The sequence below is a fragment of the Pyricularia pennisetigena genome, chromosome 6, assembly GCF_004337985.1.
Source record: "Pyricularia pennisetigena strain Br36 chromosome 6, whole genome shotgun sequence".
NCBI classification, from domain to species: Eukaryota; Fungi; Ascomycota; class Sordariomycetes; order Magnaporthales; family Pyriculariaceae; genus Pyricularia; species Pyricularia pennisetigena.
The window spans coordinates 554,783-576,875 of record NC_043744.1 but is presented as its reverse complement, the minus strand read 5'-3'; the positions used below and the strand labels follow the sequence as shown (position 1 = coordinate 576,875).

The 22,093-nt window shown below is 52.1% G+C and overlaps 8 protein-coding genes across 8 annotated transcripts; 2 read left to right on the top strand and 6 right to left on the bottom strand.

Moving 5' to 3' along the window:
- Positions 1–130: 130 nt before the first annotated feature.
- Positions 131–1,030, bottom strand: PpBr36_04051 (uncharacterized protein; the record flags this gene model as incomplete). The annotated part of the gene is made up of 2 exons (XM_029891217.1): positions 131–832; positions 929–1,030. 2 exons carry the CDS (start codon positions 1,028–1,030, stop codon positions 131–133), a joined length of 804 nt encoding a protein of 267 aa, XP_029750512.1.
- An 810-nt stretch (positions 1,031–1,840) lies between these two features.
- On the bottom strand, positions 1,841–2,971 carry PpBr36_04050 (uncharacterized protein; the record flags this gene model as incomplete). Its single annotated transcript, XM_029891216.1, has 3 exons — positions 1,841–2,008; positions 2,070–2,492; positions 2,567–2,971. The coding sequence occupies 3 exons, from the start codon at positions 2,969–2,971 to the stop codon at positions 1,841–1,843; spliced, it is 996 nt and encodes a 331-aa protein (XP_029749465.1).
- A 648-nt stretch (positions 2,972–3,619) lies between these two features.
- Positions 3,620–6,709, bottom strand: PpBr36_04049 (uncharacterized protein; the record flags this gene model as incomplete). Its single annotated transcript, XM_029891215.1, has 4 exons — positions 3,620–4,242; positions 4,300–6,022; positions 6,115–6,600; positions 6,674–6,709. The coding sequence occupies 4 exons, from the start codon at positions 6,707–6,709 to the stop codon at positions 3,620–3,622; spliced, it is 2,868 nt and encodes a 955-aa protein (XP_029750340.1).
- An 818-nt stretch (positions 6,710–7,527) lies between these two features.
- PpBr36_04048 (uncharacterized protein) lies at positions 7,528–8,646 on the top strand (the record flags this gene model as incomplete). The annotated part of the gene is made up of 1 exon (XM_029891214.1): positions 7,528–8,646. The coding sequence occupies one exon, from the start codon at positions 7,528–7,530 to the stop codon at positions 8,644–8,646; it is 1,119 nt and encodes a 372-aa protein (XP_029750339.1).
- A 111-nt stretch (positions 8,647–8,757) lies between these two features.
- Positions 8,758–9,381, bottom strand: PpBr36_04047 (uncharacterized protein; the record flags this gene model as incomplete). Its single annotated transcript, XM_029891213.1, has 2 exons — positions 8,758–9,281; positions 9,351–9,381. 2 exons carry the CDS (start codon positions 9,379–9,381, stop codon positions 8,758–8,760), a joined length of 555 nt encoding a protein of 184 aa, XP_029750225.1.
- A 1,028-nt stretch (positions 9,382–10,409) lies between these two features.
- PpBr36_04046 (uncharacterized protein) lies at positions 10,410–12,650 on the top strand (the record flags this gene model as incomplete). The annotated part of the gene is made up of 4 exons (XM_029891212.1): positions 10,410–10,760; positions 10,845–11,751; positions 11,826–11,981; positions 12,064–12,650. The coding sequence occupies 4 exons, from the start codon at positions 10,410–10,412 to the stop codon at positions 12,648–12,650; spliced, it is 2,001 nt and encodes a 666-aa protein (XP_029749747.1).
- A 298-nt stretch (positions 12,651–12,948) lies between these two features.
- On the bottom strand, positions 12,949–15,596 carry PpBr36_04045 (uncharacterized protein; the record flags this gene model as incomplete). The annotated part of the gene is made up of 2 exons (XM_029891211.1): positions 12,949–14,371; positions 14,470–15,596. The coding sequence occupies 2 exons, from the start codon at positions 15,594–15,596 to the stop codon at positions 12,949–12,951; spliced, it is 2,550 nt and encodes an 849-aa protein (XP_029750336.1).
- Positions 15,597–18,888: 3,292 nt separating this feature from the next.
- Positions 18,889–20,858, bottom strand: PpBr36_04044 (uncharacterized protein; the record flags this gene model as incomplete). Its single annotated transcript, XM_029891210.1, has 3 exons — positions 18,889–20,072; positions 20,204–20,624; positions 20,736–20,858. 3 exons carry the CDS (start codon positions 20,856–20,858, stop codon positions 18,889–18,891), a joined length of 1,728 nt encoding a protein of 575 aa, XP_029750226.1.
- Positions 20,859–22,093: the final 1,235 nt, after the last annotated feature.

Here is a 22,093-nt window from a genome sequence, read left to right as displayed (position 1 = left end):
TAAATAGAGCGAGAAATGTCCATATTTCGGCTTGTCTGCTTGTTCATATGTTCGAGTTGAAATCTCGCCAGTCATTTCTAGTAAACAAACACTGTGTACCATGCCACAAGCAGGTTCCTCGCTGACGAGTCTAGGTGTGCAATTTCCTATCAATATCCTCAACCACATCCCCTACCTCTTCCTCCGCGGAAGGATCAATATCCTTCTTCTCTGCCCTCATATCCATAATCTCCTTGAATGTCGGCACACCTTCGGCCATGTAGTATCCTATGATGTTCTCCATGTCCTCGTCCGTCAGGGCGCACAGCTGCTCAAATGTGAACGCATCGCTGACCTTGATCATCCACCGCATCCTCTTTGGTCCCTCCTCCGCATCGGGTGCGATCTCCCTCAGCCGCGCCCTCAGTGCACCTACTTTTTCCACAGCAGCGCCGGCGTTTGGCGGCAGGCTCTCTGCAATGTGCCTGCGGATCTGATTTGCCAGACGTGGTCCTTTCCCGTTTGTTGACACCATGATCTGCAGTGGACCGTCACGGTGGATGCTGCCAAAGTAGAAATCGCACTCGGGCGGCACGTCGGCGATGTTGGCGGGGATGCGCAGCGCCTTGCAGAGTTTCCATATCTCGGAGGACGCCACGGGGTCGTCAATCGCAACGAGGACCATGGAGATGGCTGGGTCATCGAGGTCCGTGGGGACGAAAACCCGGTCGACGTGCGTGACTTGCCCATGGGCGATGCGGTACGCCACTTCAGGGTGTAAGCCGGCCGACGGGCTGATACATGTCACGACGGCGTCGGCATTGAGTAGATGGTAAATGCGACCGGCTGCGACCTAGGAAACAGAGTGGGCGAAAAAAGTAACCCCCTGTCAGTATGGCAACTCGGGAATGCAAAGGGAAATTAATTGAGCAAGACGACGTTATCATACCTCGCCACCGCCAACAATCAGAGCCTTCTTGCCTCGAATCTGCCAGGCCAGCATCAAACTGCCGCCGCCTTGGATCTCTGGGAATTCACCTGGAGCTGCCATTTCGCCGCAATTCAGCTACGAGGCAGTTTTTGCTTTTCTTCAGTCAGGTAAAGGGCGTTCCCTACCCACATCCCCAAGATGAGCGGCTGTCATCCGATGTCGCGTTGCAGTGCGAATGAATCGAATCCAAAAGGTTCCATTCCATTCTCGGATGGGTGACGTATGGATCACGACAAAGGTGGGTAGGGTATGGTGGGGTTGCCATTGGGATTGAATCAATTCAGTTTCGGGTCAAAATTCCATAACAATGGGCAATCTGATATTCCCTTGACGAACCGCTATATCATGGGTCTGTTTCTTCATGAAACAGCCTAAATGACTAGCCTCTTCAGCTCACAACTTACAAACCGAAGAGATTTGAATAACATTTTAATTACAAACTTATCGGTGCTTCTTATTTTCTCATGTCACCTCAAGTGTAGAGTGGAGTGGAGTTGGAGAAGTGCAAGTACACAAACAGAATCAGCCAGCTGCTGTTTTGGGACTCATGGCCCTCACCAACATCATCAATTGTGCATCTGAGCCGCCTGTCTGTCTCGTTTGACAAAGCCAGAGAGTATATTGAAGTCAAAAGATGGAATCGAGGTGCGACCACCATTGACAGATTGAGCCAATCTATCGACCTATCGACCTCACCCCCCGAACTCCAGAACCTCAACACTGCTGAGATGACGGCGTTATCTTGTCTTCTATATCCTCAGATATACCTCATGATGGTTTACACGGTCCTCCTGAGACGAATGGTGGCTTGTGAGCGCGACCCAGCCTATGCACACATCTGAAAAGAATCCGAGCACACTGGGCTCGGGACTAGTCCTCTCTGCGGTTGGCGCGTAAACGCTCTAAAGTACCTTGTTGTGACCAAAAGTTGTCGCGTGTAATCTGGTCATCTAACAAATTGTCCACCATTAGCTTCACAACCTGCCGGGGGAACGCATGAATCCCGATGCGGTTCTTCCTGTTCCAGGCTATCGGGAACTAGGTGGACAATTAGAGGTCAGGCACCATTTCTCAAAATGTAAAGCCAGGATTATCTTACCGTTGCCAGTGTGTCAGTCGACCGGATCAAAAAGGCGTCGTAGAAAATGACGTAGTGTCCGGCTGGCTTCCTCAGAGCATGGCATAGAGATCGAGCCAATACCCAGAGCTTGACGTCCTTGTTGATCTTGAAGAATACATGGCTATAAGTACACTCTCCATTTATCTGTGTATCGTGTACTGTGATCCACACAATATGGAAACCATCAGATTCGACGCCCGACCCGCGCTTCCTGTTCAGCTCGTGGATCTCCATGTTCGGCTTTTGCTGGAAGTACCTGTTCATAAGTGTCTGCGTAACTCGAATCTGCAACAAGTGTCTCTGTTCAGAAGAAATCGTTGGAGGAGCGGGTGCATTCTTATCGAGATGTTCGGTTACGATCGCCCTCAAGTTGATCAAAGGCACGTCTGCGACTTCTGTCTCCTAGAGTTGCAACAAATCAGTATGGGTTAGTTTCTGCAGAGTAAGATATTTTCGACAGAAGTGATCAGAGATACCATAGCCAAGGTTTGAGAGCCTCCGATTGGCGTTCCATGAACCAATATGGTGTAGTAACCATCAGGCTTGCCGTCAGTTCTGCAGAACTTCTGTGCGAGTTCCTCGATCGTCGTCGTCACTTTGACATCAAAGCAGCATGCCACTCCAGTCTTGAGTCCGCAATGATAGACAGCGATTTGGACGGCCACCAAGAGGTCATCCTTTTTAGTAGGCACTGTGAGACACTCGTCGAGCTGGCCTTCGGTATCCTGCGAAGCGATGTTGTTGCCGGGAGCGATAGCACCGCAACCTTGCCGCAAGATCAAGACATAGTCTCCCTCATCAAAGAAGTCGGTTGCAAGAGCTGTGCCGGAGATTGCATTGTTAAGTAGTGAGGAAGCTGGCTTTAAGGGAGAGCCGGCCATGATGAAGTCTTGCAAACAAAATAAACCCAAGGGGTGGTAAGGTTTCGAACGGTCAACCTCGTACGCAGCTCAAATCTCTTCTTGTACGTCAGAAAGGTTGAGGTTTAATCGGCGATGATGATAGTCCTTGGATGAGCTTCTGAGGAGAGCAGGTAGAACGGGATGCTCGTCAACTTGAACGATTAGGTTGGAAATGGCGGGCTATCGAGTTGAGACTCATCGACCAGTATCTTAGACAGCAGGAACCACTGGATCAAGCCGCGGTATGTATGCTCGCCTGCCTTCCTAATCCGGATGCATCTGTCATCCTAGTCACACTAATCAATCGAACTGATGACCAAGTGATCTCTGTCTGATTCGTCTTCTACCCAACTTGTTGTCAAACCGTCCACTCCAATCTGACAGTCAAGTAACGGATTCCCCCAGGGCGTTGATCAGCCCGACTGGGTGTTGGTACGCTGAAAATATATTAAGCTTAGCCCGTACATCTTTGTACTCGCAAAACGCCAACCGCCAACCATGACATATGCCCTATGTTTCCACGCCATAAACCCTGGTACAAGAAACATAGTCTTGATAAAACAGACAAATGAGAAAACAACCTGCTCATGCCGAACGCTTTCGCGAGCAGGGGACCACAACACATCGTCACCCAATGACCCCTTCTACACCACCCAAAAATCTTCTCACCCTTCCAATCTCCAGGTCGCCCTTCTCGCTCTCAACAGCCTTCAGCAAGCCTTCCATGGTCGAATCGACATCCTCGTCTCGACATTTGGTTGCCAGCGCCACGAGGTGCCTGTACCGACCCTCGACCTCTCGGCTGCGCCCCTTGAGAGCAACAACGCTTTGCCGTGTGCTCTCCGTCTGTTTCTTGACGGCCTCAATTCGTGCGCGCAGTAATGCTGACGAGGGAAGCTTGGAGTCTGCGTCTGGTTCACCGTTGGTCGTTGCGTTGATGGTTGCCAGTAACGTGTTGGACTCGGCCTCCCAACCGTTGGCGGACGCAATGTCGCGCCGTCCAGTTGTCTGCTCCAGTTGAGTGAGCCGGTACCGCTCGCGTTCCTCAGCGCGCTGAAGATTGGTGACTTTTTGCCTTGCCAGTTGCTGTGCCTTCACCCTGGCTTGAGCCTCATCGAGCTTGCGACGCAGATCGTTGACTTCAGTCGTTGTCAACCGCAAGTTGGCGTGTAACGAATCTATGTTCTTTTGTTTGTTTTTGATTTCCTCTTGGAAGTTTGCTGATGTTTCTGTAAGGAGATGTGTGATTGCTGGATTTCGTGTTAGCGCCTATCCGACTGACGCGGCTACAAATCGCAGGTACTCACAGGTTACGATCTCATTGCTGCTTTCGTTGCTCTTCTGACTGCTGCCTCCCACGTCACAATTCTCTACATCGCCCCCGCCGTCACCTTTTGATTTGATGGCACCGTCGGCGTCGATGCCAATGCCAAAATCTGTCGGCCTAAGGCCTGAACGATTGGCAATGTGCGGACTTGCACAGACCTCAAGGAGCTGTGAAATAATACTCCGATTACCTATGCGTGCTGCAATGTTTAGAGCTGTGTCACCTGCAGAGTCTTGTGCGTTGAGCATCTCGCTCATGAAGCGTCCCAAGTCGAGCCGAGTGGTATTCTGAGATTGCGACACACTTCCTCCACCGTTGAATGTCTGGCTGTTCGACTGGCCGCCATTAGCAGCACCTTGCCTGACAACCCATCCCAGAAGGCATTGCAGGTAATAACGACTAGCCGCGCTTCGACCACTGACGGCACTCGTGAGAGCGATGTGGTGCAGTACCGTCCTTTCCTTGTTATCTCTGACCTCCATCGTATGGCCTAGAATATCGAGTATCGCGGGCATGCTGTCATTGTCATGTGAGTTCGTAACTATGCAAGCACGCATCAAGGGCGTCTCTCCAGAGGTGTTGACCCTGAATGGACTGGCACCAGCTTCTATCAGACGGCGAAGAATTGTCATTCGTGACAGGGTTGCTGCCCAGTGGAGGGCTGTGTGGCATTGCGAATCGATGGGCATGTCAAGATCTCGCGGATGTATTTGCCGCAGCGTATCTACACGGGCCTGCTCCGACATGCCATCGTTCATAAAGATACTCATGAGCATGCTCCGCTTGTTCTCCGCTTCTACGGATTGTTCGTAGGGAAGAGGCTGGAGAGGGGTTTGCTGATCATGTTGTTGCTGAATGAGGGTGTCGTTGGCCGCGGCGTGCTGGGTATATATGAAAGAATCGTTGGGTTCTGTTGGTGATCCGGGGAACGCATCTGCATAAGCCTGCATTTGGCTGTTGTTTGCATACGGCCCAAAGCTATTTGCTGGCGTCATGTCCATTCTCTGACGTTTGCGCGGAGGCTCGGTGCCGTTCACGCCGCCTGGCTGCGGTTCGCTGCCAGCCGAGAAAGCCATATTGACGTCTTGTGGCGGGAAGTTCTCGGCAAAGTTACTTGCTTGCGAATTGCCGCCGTGAAAATCGTCTATACTCTGGGTCGAAAGTTGGCGCTGGAAGCTTGGAGCTCTGGTAGGGCCGTTGCGGCCACGAGGGCCAGGCGAGTCGAAGCGCGCTTTGCTGATGGCTGTCATGGCACTGTGTGCTGTTTGTGATATATTCTTGAAGAAAGTACCGGCTCCATTGTTGTTTCGGCTGTCCGCACCTGAATTGTACATCTTTTTACGCTGAGCTGCCATGGCTTGTTCCTTGGTGGGTGTGTTGAGATTTGCTTGGCTGACACTTCCATCGGGATTCCTGTTATATTCTAGTAAAGGTCGCAGCAACTCCTCAACGCCGTATTGACGGCAAACCTCGAGCGCCCGCTCGTACTTGATCCATGTGCCTTGGTACTTGCCATAACCTCCCTGGACCTTCTCGTGTTCGCCAGTCTGGATCTCTTTTTCAAGTATTTTGGTGCGTTTCCCTTTTTCAACACCTGCGACCTTGAGAATCTGTGTCGCATTGAGCTTAGAATCGCCTATGCGCTTCATAACAGCAACTCCATTGACCTCAAACTCGTATACTTCGACATTGGAGTAGACAGCCTAGGAAGAATGAACAAATCGTGGTCAGCTCTGTAGGCCGCGAACACGACGAAAAGCCGTACGGGTAACTGGTCTGAACGAGGGGAACGAACCGTATATATCGGGCTTGCTTCTTGTGGTTGCTGTGCTACATTTTGATCTGAATAGCTGCGGAAAGATGACTGGCTAGGCTGTGGTTGCGAACCCGTCTGGCTCATGCTGAAAGATTGCTGGGACGCAGGCGGCTGGGGCTGTTGTGATGACATTGGGTGATGTTTCTGCGAACCGGTGTTCGCTATGTTCCCATTCGGCGGGTCAAAGGATGCCGTCGAAGGAACGCTTGAGGTGCTGTTCTGGCGGTGGAAGCCTTGAGATTGCGATTGCAGATTTGCCGAGTGGAGATTGCCGGGGTGCTGCTGCGAGACGAATGACGAGCTACTGGCGACCGTCGTCGACGCCATAACACCACATTGACCCGGACTACCGCCAATATCGTCACTTTCGCTGTACCCGTCCTCGCCCTCGTCGCCGTCGCTACTAATCCTACTCTGCTGGTTCCCTTTGAAGCGGATGTAGTTGCTGGTAGCTCCTCTCTCTGCCTGTGTAATAACCGGCGCAGCTGTGGGGGAAAAAAAAAGAGGGCGATTATCGCTACACGACACACCCACTCACTGATCGAACTGGCGGTGGGCGCGCCGCGGGGAACATTCAAGACAGGACGTGTATACGCGAATGGCGGCAATTAGAACCTTGTGAATGGGCCAAAACCAACTGGTTAATTCTCCCCCAGAAAAGTATCCCGAACGAAAACGGATTATGCAGCCTTGTGCGCCGTAGTGGAGTGGCGGGCAAGTGGCCGGACAACGACGTGAAAATCAATTAAGAGGAGATGCGTTGGGACGTGTCTGTTTCGTGACGACCGAGAGATGCCAGCGCGTGATTGCACGTGTGGCTAGCAAGAATCTCGGCCAGTCTCAGCCGTACCTGTAACGCCAACACGAGTAAGCGCGACTACGCAGGATTTGGCAAATGCGCCGTGAGCAAAAAAGAGACCGGGCGGGTCTAAGCGGGGAAGCCGCGAGAGGGAGCTTGGGCCACTCAATGTCCGTATTGCAAAACTCATCGTTGAAATTTCTCACTCAGGGTTTCGTTCATGGGTACTTGTCCAAAGATTGTCAGCACTGTACGGGTCTTTCTCCAAATCATCCCCAAAAAGCGGGTCACCAATCTTGCTTTTGTGGAGTGTTTGGCTTCCTTGGGTCGAATTTCAAGTTGTAAAGGAGAATGAACTTTCACCATGTTGACTTGGTCAGCCTGACCATTTAGTCGCCGCCACAATAAATGCCATACTCGATAAATCGATCATGCAGCTGTTGTCCTTGAGACACTAGACTAGGTGGACTACGAGAGCAGCAGTAAAGCCCCACGGCCTATCAATGCTGATTTTACCCACACAGCTGGTCTGGGTATTTATTTGCCTCGTGCCGATATAGATCCTCGACCGCAGCGAATAAACGAACGCAACCATGCCTCTTCAGCTTCCCGCCCCGAAGACTCCCCTGCATCTCTACCGACACCTTCTCCGCGAAGCTTCATACCTTCCTCCCGTGATCCGGCCATGTTTTACCGAGCGGATTATCTTCGTGTTCCGACGACACCGGAACGATTCAGAACCGATGGCTCGAATTCGCAAAGGCACACAGAAGCTTCGTACCCTGCGAGCTGCAGTCGCTGGAGACCGTGACAGCCTGGAAAAGGTCATCCAAATTGGGTTTGGTCGCATCGGCTTCCGTCGTCGACAGCTTCTGTCAGACTTTTTACATCGGGAGCCGCCCCAGGATAGCACTGCCCTGCAAGAGTTTCTGGACTGGAAGTTGGGCATCGGGCCCGCTCCTAAGCACCTTATGAAGTTTCGTGCTCGAGAGGGCCAGGATGATCTGACGTACGACTGGCTGGATGGCTGGGATACCGACAAGCTCACTGTTTTGTTGAAAGCCCAGGCGGACGTCGCTAATCCGCCAAAAACCGTCGAGATCAGGACTAAACGGTTTGAACCATACTCCAGGGTACCCGAGCTGAACGGCTATGGCCTCCCCTTTCCTCCGAAACCAGCTCGCACAAAAGTCAAAAATTTCTGGAAGGTCTATGCAGAGAAAGCACTCCCGCCCGTTCCAAAAGAGGAGTGGAATATACTGCGAGATCTCGCCCATGGAAAGGATATGGCGCGCGGGCAAGTGCTACCAAGGAGACCAGTGGCTGGCCTTGGTCAGGACATTGATCTAGAACTTGCAAAGCAGTCATGGGACATGGAGAACTACCTCTTGCAGCCGGCCCGCTGGGTCGATCGCAAGTCATCTCATAAGAGGGTATTGTTCACTGGCATACCACAGCCCAATGACGAGCTGGGACATGCACCAGAGGGATTATCCTCTCAGTTGACTCCTCGGAACATGCGCCGCATCTACGGGGCAGTTTGGCGCCTGACCCCTTTTATAGAAAAGCAGGATGGTTCAGCTTCTGGTTGGAAGGTGACGTTTGGCCAGCCACGTACTATTAAGAACAACAACGCATCACAAACTTGGCATCAAGTGTTCCAAGGTGTGAATCAGGATGGTGTCCCTATAACGGAAACAGCGGCGACATGAGACTGTGCTGTTTAGATCAGTCGCTCTCTTGTGTCATGTCTTGTCTCCTACATATAAATCCAATGATACCCCAGATGCCAAGCATGGGCTCTGACCAACATACTTCCACAACTATGGCTTGGACATGTCCGCCAGCTTCGCCAAGTTATCCCCATCAACCCTGAAGCCAACCCACTCACTCTGCTGTCTAGCCCCGATACTCTCGTAGAACTTAATGCTGGGCTCATTCCACTTCAAGCAGGCCCATTCGAGCCTAGTGCCCTGCATTGCTCTTACTTCTCTTGCCAGTGTCGATAACAGCCGCAGGCCGTACCCCTTCTTGCGGTATGCAGGGCGCACGTATAAGTCCTCCAAGTAGATACCTGGCCTGGCGCGCCATGTGCTATAGTTGTAGAAGTACAATGCCATGCCACAGGTGGTACCGTCTGGATCGGAAAGGACAAGGCAGCGAGCAGGCTTGGCTGGTGAAGTAGGCTCGGTGTTTGGCAGACCATCAGGGAGGCTGAGGGGTGCAGACGGATCCGAGGGCGCAAGGGCGAGGGTCTCGAGCAGCTTGGCTTCGGTCGTCTCGACGGAGTGAAGCTCATGCTCGTAGTCGGCCAGTTCGCGGATCATGCCAAGAACTGCTGGGATGTCTACAAGGTACATATGATGTTAGCTTGCATGATTGGAAGTATGACAGCAGAGGATTTCCGGTCACATACCCTCTCGGCTAGCATGTTTGATGGTGGCCATGGTTTTTTGCAAGAGGCGAGCTCGTCGACGAGTGCCGGTATTGATAGGTCAGGGGTGAGATTGAGTAACGTAGTTGGTAGTTGGTTACAGTATTGTGTTTCGGGGCTTTATTGATACGAACGAAACGTGACGAAACAAAACTTGCGGAAACTATCGTCAAGAAGAGCCTCTACAATTATAAGACAAGTAACCGCCCAAAGGCTTTTTGTACGAAAGAGGTCGGTCTACCTCAAAATCATAATTCCATGTGTCGAGCCGTGCCGATGACAAACCCCGAACTCCACAGCCACAGTTGACATGAAGGGCGTAGGTGGGCTTTGTGGGTTTGAATCTTGCGACATGTTATTATTGAATAACAGTCTCCATGATTCTGCTGTATTTAGGGGAACCTAGTCTTCTTAAGGGTAGGATCTCAAACGGACGCAATGCAATTGGATAAAACCTATTTTTTTTTTTTTTTTTTTTTTTTTTTTTTTTTTTTTCGCAGACGATATCTCTATGGTACGGGCACTAATATTAATATAGCTGAGCCAAAGTTACTTACTTACAGCTTAGGTACTTGATGCCGCTACCCCGCCGCTACAACCTTGTCACGAAACTGCCCCTCAACGCGATAATTGGTCGCGACTTGTGTACATAGCACCTTGGGTACCTTGGTGAGGTAGTCTACCGGCAAACGCGTACTTGTTAATTGATTAGAACAGGGGTGGCCTGAAACCGACCTGTGCCGTTTCGTTTGTTGATTCAATCACTGCCTTGTTTTGTTCGATTTGAGTGCCAAGTCAGGAAACGGTACAGGCCATTCAACTCTTCCAATTGCAATTTGTGCTCTCGTTTCAGTCAGAGACGTCATTTGCTGTGTTTGGCTACCTACCTACCTAGAGTACCTTACTGGTAATACTTTACATTCGGAACTTGTCGCAGCACAAGGAACAAGGCCCAGACCAGGACGAGACGTGCCATTCGGCTTTCCCGAACCCTTGTCATTGTTCGCGGTTCTTGCGCCTGGACTTCGTCTCATCTTCGTCATGTCGGCAACTTCAACCAAGACCAAGACCAAGCTAACCTTGGAAAAGGATTCTGATTTCGAGACTTACTCATCCGGACGCGACACATCGTCGCCGCCGGATCTTCGCATCCTGCACTACAATGATGTCTACCATTTAGACCCGTCATCTGCCGAGCCTGTTGGCGGTGCGGCTCGTTTCCTCACTCTTGTCAAAGAATACCAATCTGGTCAAGAGTTCCAGGGACACCCGGAGCTGCTAACTTTATTCTCTGGTGATGTTTTTAACCCGAGCCTGGAGAGCTCCATAACCAAGGGTAGCCACATGGTGCCTATTTTGAACTCGATAGGGACGGCCTGCGCTTGTATCGGGGTATGCATTGAGCCCACGTGTTTGGACGGCTGTCACTGGCATAGCCCTGTTACCTGACCATATATATACTAACCAAATCCATAGAATCATGATCTTGACTTCGGTGTGAATCAATTTGAATACCTGGCTCAGAAATGCAACTTTCCCTGGCTCCTCGCCAACGTCCTCGACCCGGCATTGGGCGAGGACGTTTCCATCGGACACGCCAAAAAGACGCACATGATCACGGCATCCAATGGTATCAAGGTCGGGTTGATTGGCCTAGCCGAGCGCGAGTGGCTCGAGACCGTCAACGCATTGCCCCCAGACATCATCTACAAGTCAGCTACGCAGACGGCCAAGGAACTCGTGCCGAAGCTACGCCAGGAAGGGGCAGAGATTGTGATTGCATTGACGCACCAGCGCGAACCCAACGATAACAAGCTGGCCGAGAATATGGGCGGCGAGATAGACATCATTCTCGGCGGCCACGATCACTTCTACAACCACAGCCTCATCAACGGTTGCCACGTGCTCAGGTCCGGTAGTGACTTCAAGCAGCTTTCCTACATCACTGCGCGCCGCTCCACGTCTGGCAAGTCCAGATGGGACCTTGAGATCCGCCGCCGGGACGTCATCTCCGCAGTGCCTCAGGATGGCGAAACAGCGCAGCTGATCAACCAGTTGACATCCAAGCTCAAGCAAAGTCTGGAGAAGCCGGTCGGTTGGACGGCCACACCCCTGGATGCGCGCTTCACTGTCGTCAGGATGCAAGAGAGCAACCTTGGGAATTTCATCTGCGACATAATGCGCCATCACTACCAGGCTGACTGCGCAATGATGGCGGCTGGAACAATCCGTGGCGATATGGTATACCCGCCCGGCCCGATCCGGATCAAGGACATTACCGATTGCTTCCCCTTTGAGGACCCGGTGGTGGTCATCAAGGTTACTGGACAGGATATATGGGATGCATTGGAGAGTGGCGTCTCGCTGTATCCGGCACAGGAAGGTGAGTAGGCATAAGAATGCGGGAGGTATTGTTGCATTGATGCTCAGAATTAGAGGTTTCTGACAAGATGACAGGTCGTTTCCCTCAAGTGTCCAACATCAAGTTCACGTTCGACCCGTCGAAAAATCCCGGATCTCGAATAGTGAAAGCGAGTATCGGCGGCGACGACCCGATCAAGATGGACAGGGTCTACGTTCTATGCACCAGGGGATATATGGCAAGGGGTAAAGGTAGGTCAAGTCTTCGTTTAAGCTATATCCGTTCGGCTTTTTTTCGGTTTTGTGTTACTGACAGGTTTTTGTCCCCGCGCAGACGGCTACAAGAGTCTTTTAATCAAGGAAGAAGGCGGCACGGCCGAAGAGATAGTATCCGAGGAAAACGGCATCCTCATATCCATGATGCTCCGGCAGTACTTCATGTCGCTCAAGGTTCTGGATCGCTGGAAGAACTGGAACCCGTCGCTCGACCGTCACTGGGGTCAAGTCAAGACCAACGTGACGCAGTATCACCCGGTTCTTCCACCCTCACCTCTAGAAACGACCAAGGGCGACGAGAAATTCCGCATTCCGACGTTGCCCGCCCCTAAGACGAGCAAAGACGAGATAGCCGCAGGCTGGCAGGCATGGACAGCCAAAAGGTTGCGCCAACGCAAGACATCTGTGGCGCCGTTCGATGAACACGTAATTGATGACGCTGTGCCAACGCCGGACCAGGAGGAGCTGGAGAAGTTGGATGATGAGCTTCGCGTCATGAGAAGATATTTTGAGCGCTGGTGTCGCAAGGCCGGGCTTCAACCAAGAGCCGAAAGCGATGTCGGCGGAGACGATCTGATGGTCAAGTGGACGCAGGCCATTGCACCACGGCTAGAGGGGAGGATCACGATAGTTGGAAAGGCCTGAAACAGAAATATAGGTTTCGTGGCTTTGTGATTGGGATCTTATGACTTTCTAGGAAAATACGACTTGATGAGCCATGAAATATCAGAACCAAACAAGACTCCGTCCGCCCAAAAGATCGGTTGTACTGGCAATGTCTTTACCCATAAATTTCGCTCGAGGCATCAAAATGAATCGACAAAGGAGACTTGTGGCTATCTTGGCATGTTCTCTTTTTTTTTTCCCGGTTGCCCGGACTTCTCTTTCAAAACGTTTCATATGTATATATACCCCAAGAAAAAAAGAAAAGTTTCCCTTTTGGTCAAACCCATCGCAAAGACTTTGCCTTTGGCTTTATGGGAACACCGGCTGTAATGACGGTCCTCACGCCGCCACCCGCAGAAACCCAGACATTCGCATCGTCATCTCGCAGGTTCGGCATCGTATGGCGCTTGCAAATCTCTGCCAGATACATCCCGTTCTCCATCTCGGGGGGTAACGGGGACCGTGGCGGTCGCGGTGGTGGAGGCATTCCCGGGATGAAGGCCGGTCGCGTTCCAGGGTACCAGGGGTCGCTAGCGGCGGTGGCGGCGGCAGTAACATCACTCGTCTCGACCACGACGTTGGTGCGCGCGAGGCCGTCCGAGCTTGCCCAGACAAAGCTGAATCGATTCGTGTTCCTGGCCGGCGGCGGTGCCTCGATGGCGCTTGCGTTCGTGTGACTCGAGTGTATGCTCCGCGCGTACATTGTGTAGGCCTTTGAGTCTCTCGTGGTTGCAATGTCGCAAAAGTCAAAGTCTGCAACGTCATCATCTATGTCTTCCCGTCGCAGCTCGAAACCGGCCTCACGACCGAGCATCATGAAGAATAGGGGCTTGAGCACGGGGACGCAGCCGCAGATGACGCTGAGCTGGCATTCGACGGCGGTCCAGATCCACAGGTGGTAGCCCTCCCAGGTGAAGTCGGGCAGGCTGGCCACGACCACGTACGAGATCCAGTAGGCACGCATACACCCGGCGACCACGACGATCAGGCCCAGGCTGAAGAGCGCGATGGTGGCGATGCGCTGGCCCAGCGGCAGGGACAGAGCCGCGAGCGTCGGTATGGGCAGCACGTAGACGGCCAGGTCTGTGCATACGTTGCACAGCGCCTGAGCATAGGCCAGTAGCCCTTCGTCGACCCCGCAGTTGGCGGCCTGGGACGTGTCCTGAAAGGACCAGTAGCTCGAGATGGGCATGCACTGGGTCCAGAACAGGGAGATGGCGGCGAACCCGATGGTTGACACCAGGGCCAGTGCGGAAAACGTCAGGCGCCTGAACCAGGACTTTCGCGGCGCGATGCGCAAGTACGAAAGCAGTATGGATGCTTTGGCCAGGGAAGTCGCCGCGGTGAAGAGCGTCTGGCTGGCCAGCGAGACCTTGCGGCCTTCGACTATCTGCTCCGGCGTCAGGTCCCAGATGTGTGCGTTCCAATTGAATATTTGCGTCGCGATGATGGTGCATAGCGTCACGCCGAAGCCGCAGGCCGCCGCGGCAACCATGAACCAGTCGTCCCAGCCGTAGCTTTTGACGATACGAACACGGACATAGAGACGTAGGAGGAGGGTTAAGAGCGCGACGGGGAGAATGGTCAGCTCGATCACCAGCAGCGCCGGCCCCCGACGCTCTGGGTTTGTGTGGTTAGGAGGAGGCCAGGTGGCGACGACGTTGGGGGGTGGGTAGTGCATCTTGAGGTGGGTAAGAAAGCTTTAATGGTTTTTTTTTCTTTTTCCTTTTTTTTATATATCTTTTTTGTGCTTTTTCTTTCGTTGGTTCTTGACCGAGACGAGGGTCAGGAATTCGACGCTGGGATTTCCTCCGTCGCATCCGCAGCCGCAGCCGCCGTCTCTTCGACCTCTTTCTGATCCTTTTGCAGAAAAGAACGGCAACTGATACTGCTGGAAAAGCGTGAGTGTTTCTTCCAACCTGATCTGGACTTGTCCCTAGTCTCCTCGTCGGTCTGAGTGGGCGAGGGAGGGCCGCCACCAAACAACTCGTGATGGGTCCGGAAGTCGGGGTACTCGTTGGGGTTCCTCGGCACCTGGACCTCCTGCCCACCAGCCTGGGCCGACTTCGGAGGACGGTAGTCTGGGTCGGTTTGGATCTCGATGGTGATCTCCTGGGTCACCTGGACGCACTGGGCGAACGTGATGTCCTGGGGCTTTTGCTTCTTGGACAGCGGCCAGAGCCAACCACGGCCGTACTGGCCAAAGGGCTTGAAGCCGTCGGAAACCCGTGAGCGGCTGTGACGTCGAGTCCCCGGACCGGACGCACCACGGCTGGTGGTGGTGGTGGTGGTGCTGATTTGGGTTACGACAGGGTCCTTGACCTCGTCTTGCAAGTTTGTCGAGGATGTCGATAATGATTCTAGGGCTTCCTGGAACGTGAGATTTTCCGCTTCAGCCCTCGAGTCGTCGTCGAGGAGCAGCGAAGCAGATGCACTAAACGGGCCTCTACTGCAGGCCGAAAGCGTCGTCGACCTGGGGTCCGAATCAAAGCTTGCAGAAGAGACCAGCTCGGGCCTTTTCCCCTTGGCGGGTTCAGCCCTTTGGGACTCGAGATCGGTGTGTGAAGAGCCTCGTCGAAGTGACTGGGCTGAAGTTGATGCGGAGCCGCGTCTCGACGAAGACGCCGCAGAATCGCCCGACGATGAGAGTCCGCGAGAGTGTGAGTAGTGCTGCTGCTGCTGCTGCTGCTGCTGCTGCCTATGCGAGTACTCTTCTGGAGAGTCCTTGAAGCTGCTGCCTCTTCTGGGGCGGACCAAGACGTTGGGCTGACGAGGTCGATTACCCAGCTTGTTCTGTGCCGGGCGCTGGAACAGATCGGCCACCATGCCCTGGCTGCCCTTTTTTGACGCGTCAGCGGGCTCGCTGGAAAGGTGAGACTTGTTACCGACGGCCAGGTCGGCAGCTTTTCGCTCTTGCAGAGGCATGCTGGGCCAGAGACGACGGTGGCGAAATGTCGATTCCGTGGGCTTGGTGACGTTTTTGTGCAAGGCAAAAGTTGAATCCTTTGCGCGGCTCTCTAGCCTGTTGGAACGGGCTCGTTTGACAGATCAATGACTAGTGATTCCCAGACAATCTAAAACCGCACCCAGTGTGTCATGTCCCGGCCCAAAGGGAATGGAGCCAACAGGTCTGTGCTACAACCAGCTTGCTGATATCGAGCCCGCGCAGATGAGGGGGAGAAGGGGTTTAAGGAGCGAGGGAACAGCCCGTCGTTTGATGGTGTGGCATCTACTGCCGTCATATCCTTGTGCTCAGTCCCCCTTCTTGTCCCCTTTCGGGACGCGTGGGATTTTACCAGGCTCGACTTTGCCGAATACTAAGCACGTGGCGTGGCGCCGGTGCGAGCGCCAATGGGCCGGGGCTGAGGTTCTGGATGGTCTTGTGCTCTTGGCTGCACCCGTTATTTCCGACCTGATTTTGAGGCCGTTCAAGCCGTTTGACATGCTCTTTGCAGGGGAATCTATGGGCTTTTTCTTGTTTTTGCATCTTTCTTTTCTTTTTTTTCCCCCTTTTTCTTTCTTTCCGATTTCTTTTCTTTGGCTGTCGTCTGTCATCCATGCCCCTCAGTTTCGTCCACTGTTTTCTATCGAACCGTATTCTTTTTCGTCTTTTTTTTGGCTCTCGAATTTTCTTCTTCGTTTGTGTAGCATGTTGCTTCTTTCGTCACTTCACAATTTGTTCTAAATTAGTCGTAATCCTTACTCAATCTTCTGTCCTCCAACCATTTTATATCGAACACTTGCTTCTTCCGAAGCTGCATCACATGCCTGCCACGTCGGAGAAATCGGTCCGGGGGTGAGGAAATCCACACGGATGGGGGACTGTCTTTTTGGATGGATCCCTTTTGTGTTTGTGAGAGTACCCCTAGGCCTCCACGAGGTTGGTCAAAGACTCGATCTAATTCTCGTTGGATTTCAAGCGCCTTGGCGCATCCTATGATTGACGTGGCGGCTTTCAAGGCTAGTGGTGCCGGCGTCTGCATTACAGCTACCGAGTACTATACCGATGTAGCTGACAGCATGGCAGGCATGGCACCGGGTTGTGGCTTGGCCGTGGCGTCTTTGTGTCCATGCCTGTTTGGTCCCTTGGTCATCTCGACCCCGGCCTGTTTGCCGTTGGCCTAGGCATCTGAATTCCCGTCCTGCTGACTTTGGCTTTTGCGCTCTGTGGCAGAGTTGGGCTGTAAAACGGTTCTCAAGATTGGGCATACAGCTGAGCTGAACCTGTTCTTCTGAACCTAAAATACAGCCACGATATTATTTTAATCGACAGTACTGCCTGCTTGTCACAGGAATATTGTTTCCATGGACAAATTATTTTTGTTCTGACTCTGTTCCGTTTTCTTTTTTTTATTTCTCGTCTCCGCCGAAACACAGCGTAGATATGAGCAAAATTGCGACTATACTATTTCAGGCAAGCTCTAGCCAATGTCCGCGTCCTAATTACCCGCTATCTTCGGCAACAAAATCGATCCGAAGAAAAGACCTGTACGGATTGCCGATCCTTGTTATCTCGTCTTTCGGCCGGCCTCTCGGGTTGTTGACTTTGCGGAAACTTGGGCAGCTAGCTCATCCAACTTGATCCCACTACCCACAGACATATGTACTGCTACTGCTAGACTTGGTTTTAGCAGCTTACCTCCATGTTGTTGGCAGGTATTTCAGGCAACGCAGCCCCAGCCAACCAGCCAGCTGCAACTAAATCGGCCAAGCAAGCCCTTGTGCAAGCTTCTTTTTATTAAAGCTTGGCCCAGCACAGCATAGAAAAAAAAATTGGGACAATTACTTGTCAATGTTATGGCAGGAAATGTGCGAAACTACCCACACTAACGTGGCGGCGAGGGCAACAGCCGCTTGACCTGTACAGTCCTGAAATGTCACAGCAGCCTGTTTTACGTAAATGGTAATTTACAATCTGTTCTAATATCAGAATATCAGAGACTTACTCGTGCGCAGCTTGTAAAGCCACAAACGAGGAAAAGCAACACCTAATCAGTCAACTTAACGCCGTTTGTTTTCCAATGCTTTTCTGCCATCGTTTCAGGATTGAAGTTCGATACTATTACATCAAAGAGATGCCGATGGGCATTCTCCAGCAGCTCTTACGATGGGTTTCTCCTTCCTCCCATCCATGCCGGACGCCTCGTCTAGTCTTGTGTTTTTTTTCCTCTCTCTTTGCTTGCACCACCTATGCCCTGAATGCCCCAGGTTATCTGTGAATCTAAAATTACGTCTTTTCCATTTTCTGCCACGGTGCATTTGCTACATGCCGAGTTTGCTCGACATAGGTACTAGTAGGCACCCGATCTCATCGGATGACTGCGTCTGAAATTCTTTGCAAGGCGAGTATACACCGTCTTCGCTCCTCGCACAAGATTGCCAAATTGGTGTCACTGTGCAAAGTATTATAGCATACTCTGCACACCAACATCCCAAGCAGGGTATTGTGTGCCTGGGCCATCTTGTTCTCTGGCCGACCTTTTCTGGCAAGTTGGCATCGTGACGGCTCCACTTGAGCTACATCCGTCGTGACACCACTTACCTTGTTGGTAAACCTCAGCATAGGGCTGCAAAGTCATCACAAGTTGCGAGCCTTGACCGACGCCATGCACCACAAGTCAAGCACGAGCTTGGCTGCATAGGTACCTTGAACAAAAAAAAAAGGACTGCAAGGATCTATTAGATACACCAGTCATGTAGTGGTGCCATGGGGTTTTATGCACATGATTGACCTGTAATGAGACGAAGTGTAGAGGCAAGCATCTGTCAACCATGACACTAAATCGCAATCGCAACACTGACCACCAGAATCTCTTTTTTTCTTCTTCTAATGATCAAAGTGGAATATTGCATGCAGGCGCTAGTGTTGGTTATATGCAAGTTACAGCTGGTGTGTTTTGTTGGCGTGCTAGTTAATAGCTTAGCACATGTCATATTATGACCTGTAACTAGAACCAACGATCAAGTCTAGAATGGATGCTCTTGACCCAGACATATAGAACCTCAATGAATCATAGCAGTTCGTACTGATCAGCTATATTTTCATACCGCCAGCTGCATCATATTTTCACTCTACCATCTCAAATAGATCACTGATCAAATATTGTATGAGTCAACGTACTCTGATTTAGGTGTCAAACAAAATTTTGACCCATTTGCTTTTCTAGGTTTTTTTCTTTTTTTTCGTTTTGCTGAAAATTACATGTTGATATCAATTTCAACCCCAGTTACTATGCCTCCAATCCTTTGGAGGCTCATCGACTGTATCATCCTCAGACTCCTCGGCATGGTCCTCTCTCCTCCTATCCGCACTCGGTGACTGGAACATTGCCCTCCAGTTCCATTTCTTCTTTGCGCCGGGGACAGGCTCAACCTCGAGCTCGGTCACCGTGATGATGGGAGCATCCTTGTCCTTCGTACTACTCTTCCTTTCCCGCCTGGGCACGTGGTGGGCGACGGTCGACTTGACTTCAGAGTGCCCCTGTGAGTTGTGTCGCGTAGTAGTGATGGTGTTAGTGGTGGTGGTGGTGGTAGTCGTCGTCTCCACCCCCTCGGCGGGGGAAGGCGCCTCGCTCTCCTCCCAACCGTCAAAGGCCGGGTGGCAGTAAACGGCGGCGGGTCTCGACAAAGCCAGCGACTTTGAGCTGGCGACCCACGAGGCGCGCTTGTACTGCTTGCTGATTCGCTGGTTCTCGACGGCCTCGGGGTCGGCCGTGGTGGTTCCGGGCGAGGTTTCCTTGACCTTGGCGCCGTCTCGGATGTAGTAGACAGTACCGCGGGTCTCCTCGTCGTCGTCCTCCAGCCAGGTGATGCCCCTCCTCTTCAAGACGATATGTGCCAGGGTTCGGATCGCAGGGAGGCAGGCGGCTACGACGCCGGCCGTGAACTCCAACAGGGACCAGTGGGCAACTGGGACGTAGTCCCAGCTCGGGTCGGACGATTCGCCGATCCGCAGCAACGTGTCCAGCCTGTAGGCCGAAGCTGTGGCCGCCAAGGCGCCAACGGCAAACATGCCGATGACATATGCTCTGCTGCGCAGCGGGACGAGAAAGCCGGGCGTCGGTGGCCTGTTGAGTCTGTCGACCAGCATGGGCATCAGTGGCAGCAGTAACAGCAAAAAGTCCTCGGCGGTGGAGAGGGTGGCGACCGCGGTACTGAGAGAGTGCACATCCATGCAGGTGGCGTCACGAGGGCCCGGTGTGTCCCATATTCGTTCGATGGGACGACACGAGAGGACGGTAAGGACGAGAACGGTACCGTTGGCGATGACAACAATGAGGATGGTCCCTATTATGAGGGCGCGGAACCACCCAAAGTGGTAAAAAAGGCGCAGGTAAAGACAGAGGATGGAAATGCGGATGAACGTGAGTGTGACGATATAAAAGTTTTCGAGTATGTAGACTGTGTTGGTCATGTTCATGTTAGTCTAGTCTGTGCTTTGGAAAGAAACAAACCCCATCCATGGATGATGATGATTATGATGATGTTGATGATAACAATAAAAATAACAATAATAAGAATAATGCTCTTACTGGGCTCAACAATCCTCGTCATGGCCCCGTCCGGAAGATCGTAGTAGTGCTTGCCGAATCCATTCTGGATGGCAATCAAGTGTGGCACCAGCAACGCGACAGACGTCACGGTCGCCAGGTAGATGAGAACGTCATCAATGAAAAACTCTCGAGCCACCCTCCTCGAAGCAAGCCGAAGGGCAACCGACAACGCCACGATGACGAACAACACCAAAGCCACCGCGGTTTCTTCACCAGTCTTGTCGGGGTGATCAAAATGGCAGACGGCAGCCTGAACGCGGCGCGACGTGAGAACGTCCTTTGGGGAGCAACTGCTGTGTGTGCATGCATTCCAATCGGCAATGAAGCCGGGACTCGTGCACAGACAGAGAGCGTCGTCGACGGTACAGAATCGTGTGGTGCTGTTATGCAAACACGAGGCCTTTTTATGACAATATCAGTGCCAGCTCTGTCTAGCCCAACCCAACCCAACCCAACCCAACCTTGCTCCGTCCAGGCATCACACCACAAAGGAGAGAGAGGATCATCATACCGCGCAGCCGGTGATATTAGCAAACGTCAGACTGGTATGATCCTGCGTCTTGGCGATGGCCAGCCGGGCATTTAAGAGCAACAGAGAAAGAATCATGGTGAAGAAAAGTCGTGAGGACGCCATCATGGGCAGCGAGACATGCAAACGTGTCTGTTTCTGTGCTGCCTTTGCTGATTGAGTCTGTTTCGGTCTATCGTGTTCCAGAAAAGATCAAGGTCCAGGCCGCTGGCGATCATAAGAGTCCCATTCCAGTTGCGTGATCTCGAGCCGTGACAGGATCGTTAGGCATACGTTCGAAGGTCCACCATTTGGTTGCGCTGCTAAAATTATCACAGAAGAAAAGAAAATGATACCGGTGAATGACAGACAGTGATCACTTGGTGTGATGGTACAGTTGGACTTTTTTTTCAGCAAAAGCATAGCCCCTCTCAACATCGAGGTGATGAGGGGCGACGGGAATATATGAATAGTTGAAGGCCTACAGACCCAATATATCTAGACCGCAGCTGTTCATCTCGTTGATGTTGTCCTAGGGGAAATTTGCGAACGAATCCATAAACGTAAAAAAAAAAAAGATGCTTTTGTTCCGTACGTGATTAGGCCGATACTCGTATGGTCTGTAGCCTTTGAACCCGCAACACACAACCGTAGGCTGGAAACATCTCTGAAGACTTGCGCAAAAGCCAACCGTGGCGGGTAACTAGCCAAAAAAGCTACGCCCCATGTCGTTTCGGGAAATTTTTGTTGACGCACAACAGCATGATCCTAGGACATACCCTTGTCGGGCGCCGAATATAAGATCAGCCGCTGTGGCATACAACTCACTTAGAGTTGTCTTGAGGTCGACCTTATCAGACGGTTGTAGAGACGCTGGCTTTGGTCTCGGGTGAGGGATGGCCCAGGCCTGATTGGCGTCCGACATGTGAGGTATTGGTCCATCTTTTAAGCTCTAGCCAATCGAGTACGATAGAATTTGGTCTCTGATCTCTTTGCACTGTGCTACATTTCGCTGTCTTGAAAATATTTTATTACTCACCAAGAGGTATATTGGGTGAAATAACTATATACGGTGTACCCAGTAGCGCCTACCCAGTATTTCGTCCCAACGCAGTTCAGAGGCCACTACCCGGTCTCTGCCAATGACGATTTCCAAATAGGTAGGTCGCTGCGGTGGTAGGAACGGATATGTGTCGTGGCAAACAATTTAAGCTTTGAATCTAAGATTTGTCACTAAATATCCGGGAGTCAACCCAGTTGACTAGCAGCCAAACAGCCAAAAACGGCTTTGCAGACCAAGAGACAGACGCTGGACGGGGCCTCTTACAATTCTCTGTTTTGGCAGCAGCCGCGCGCTTCAT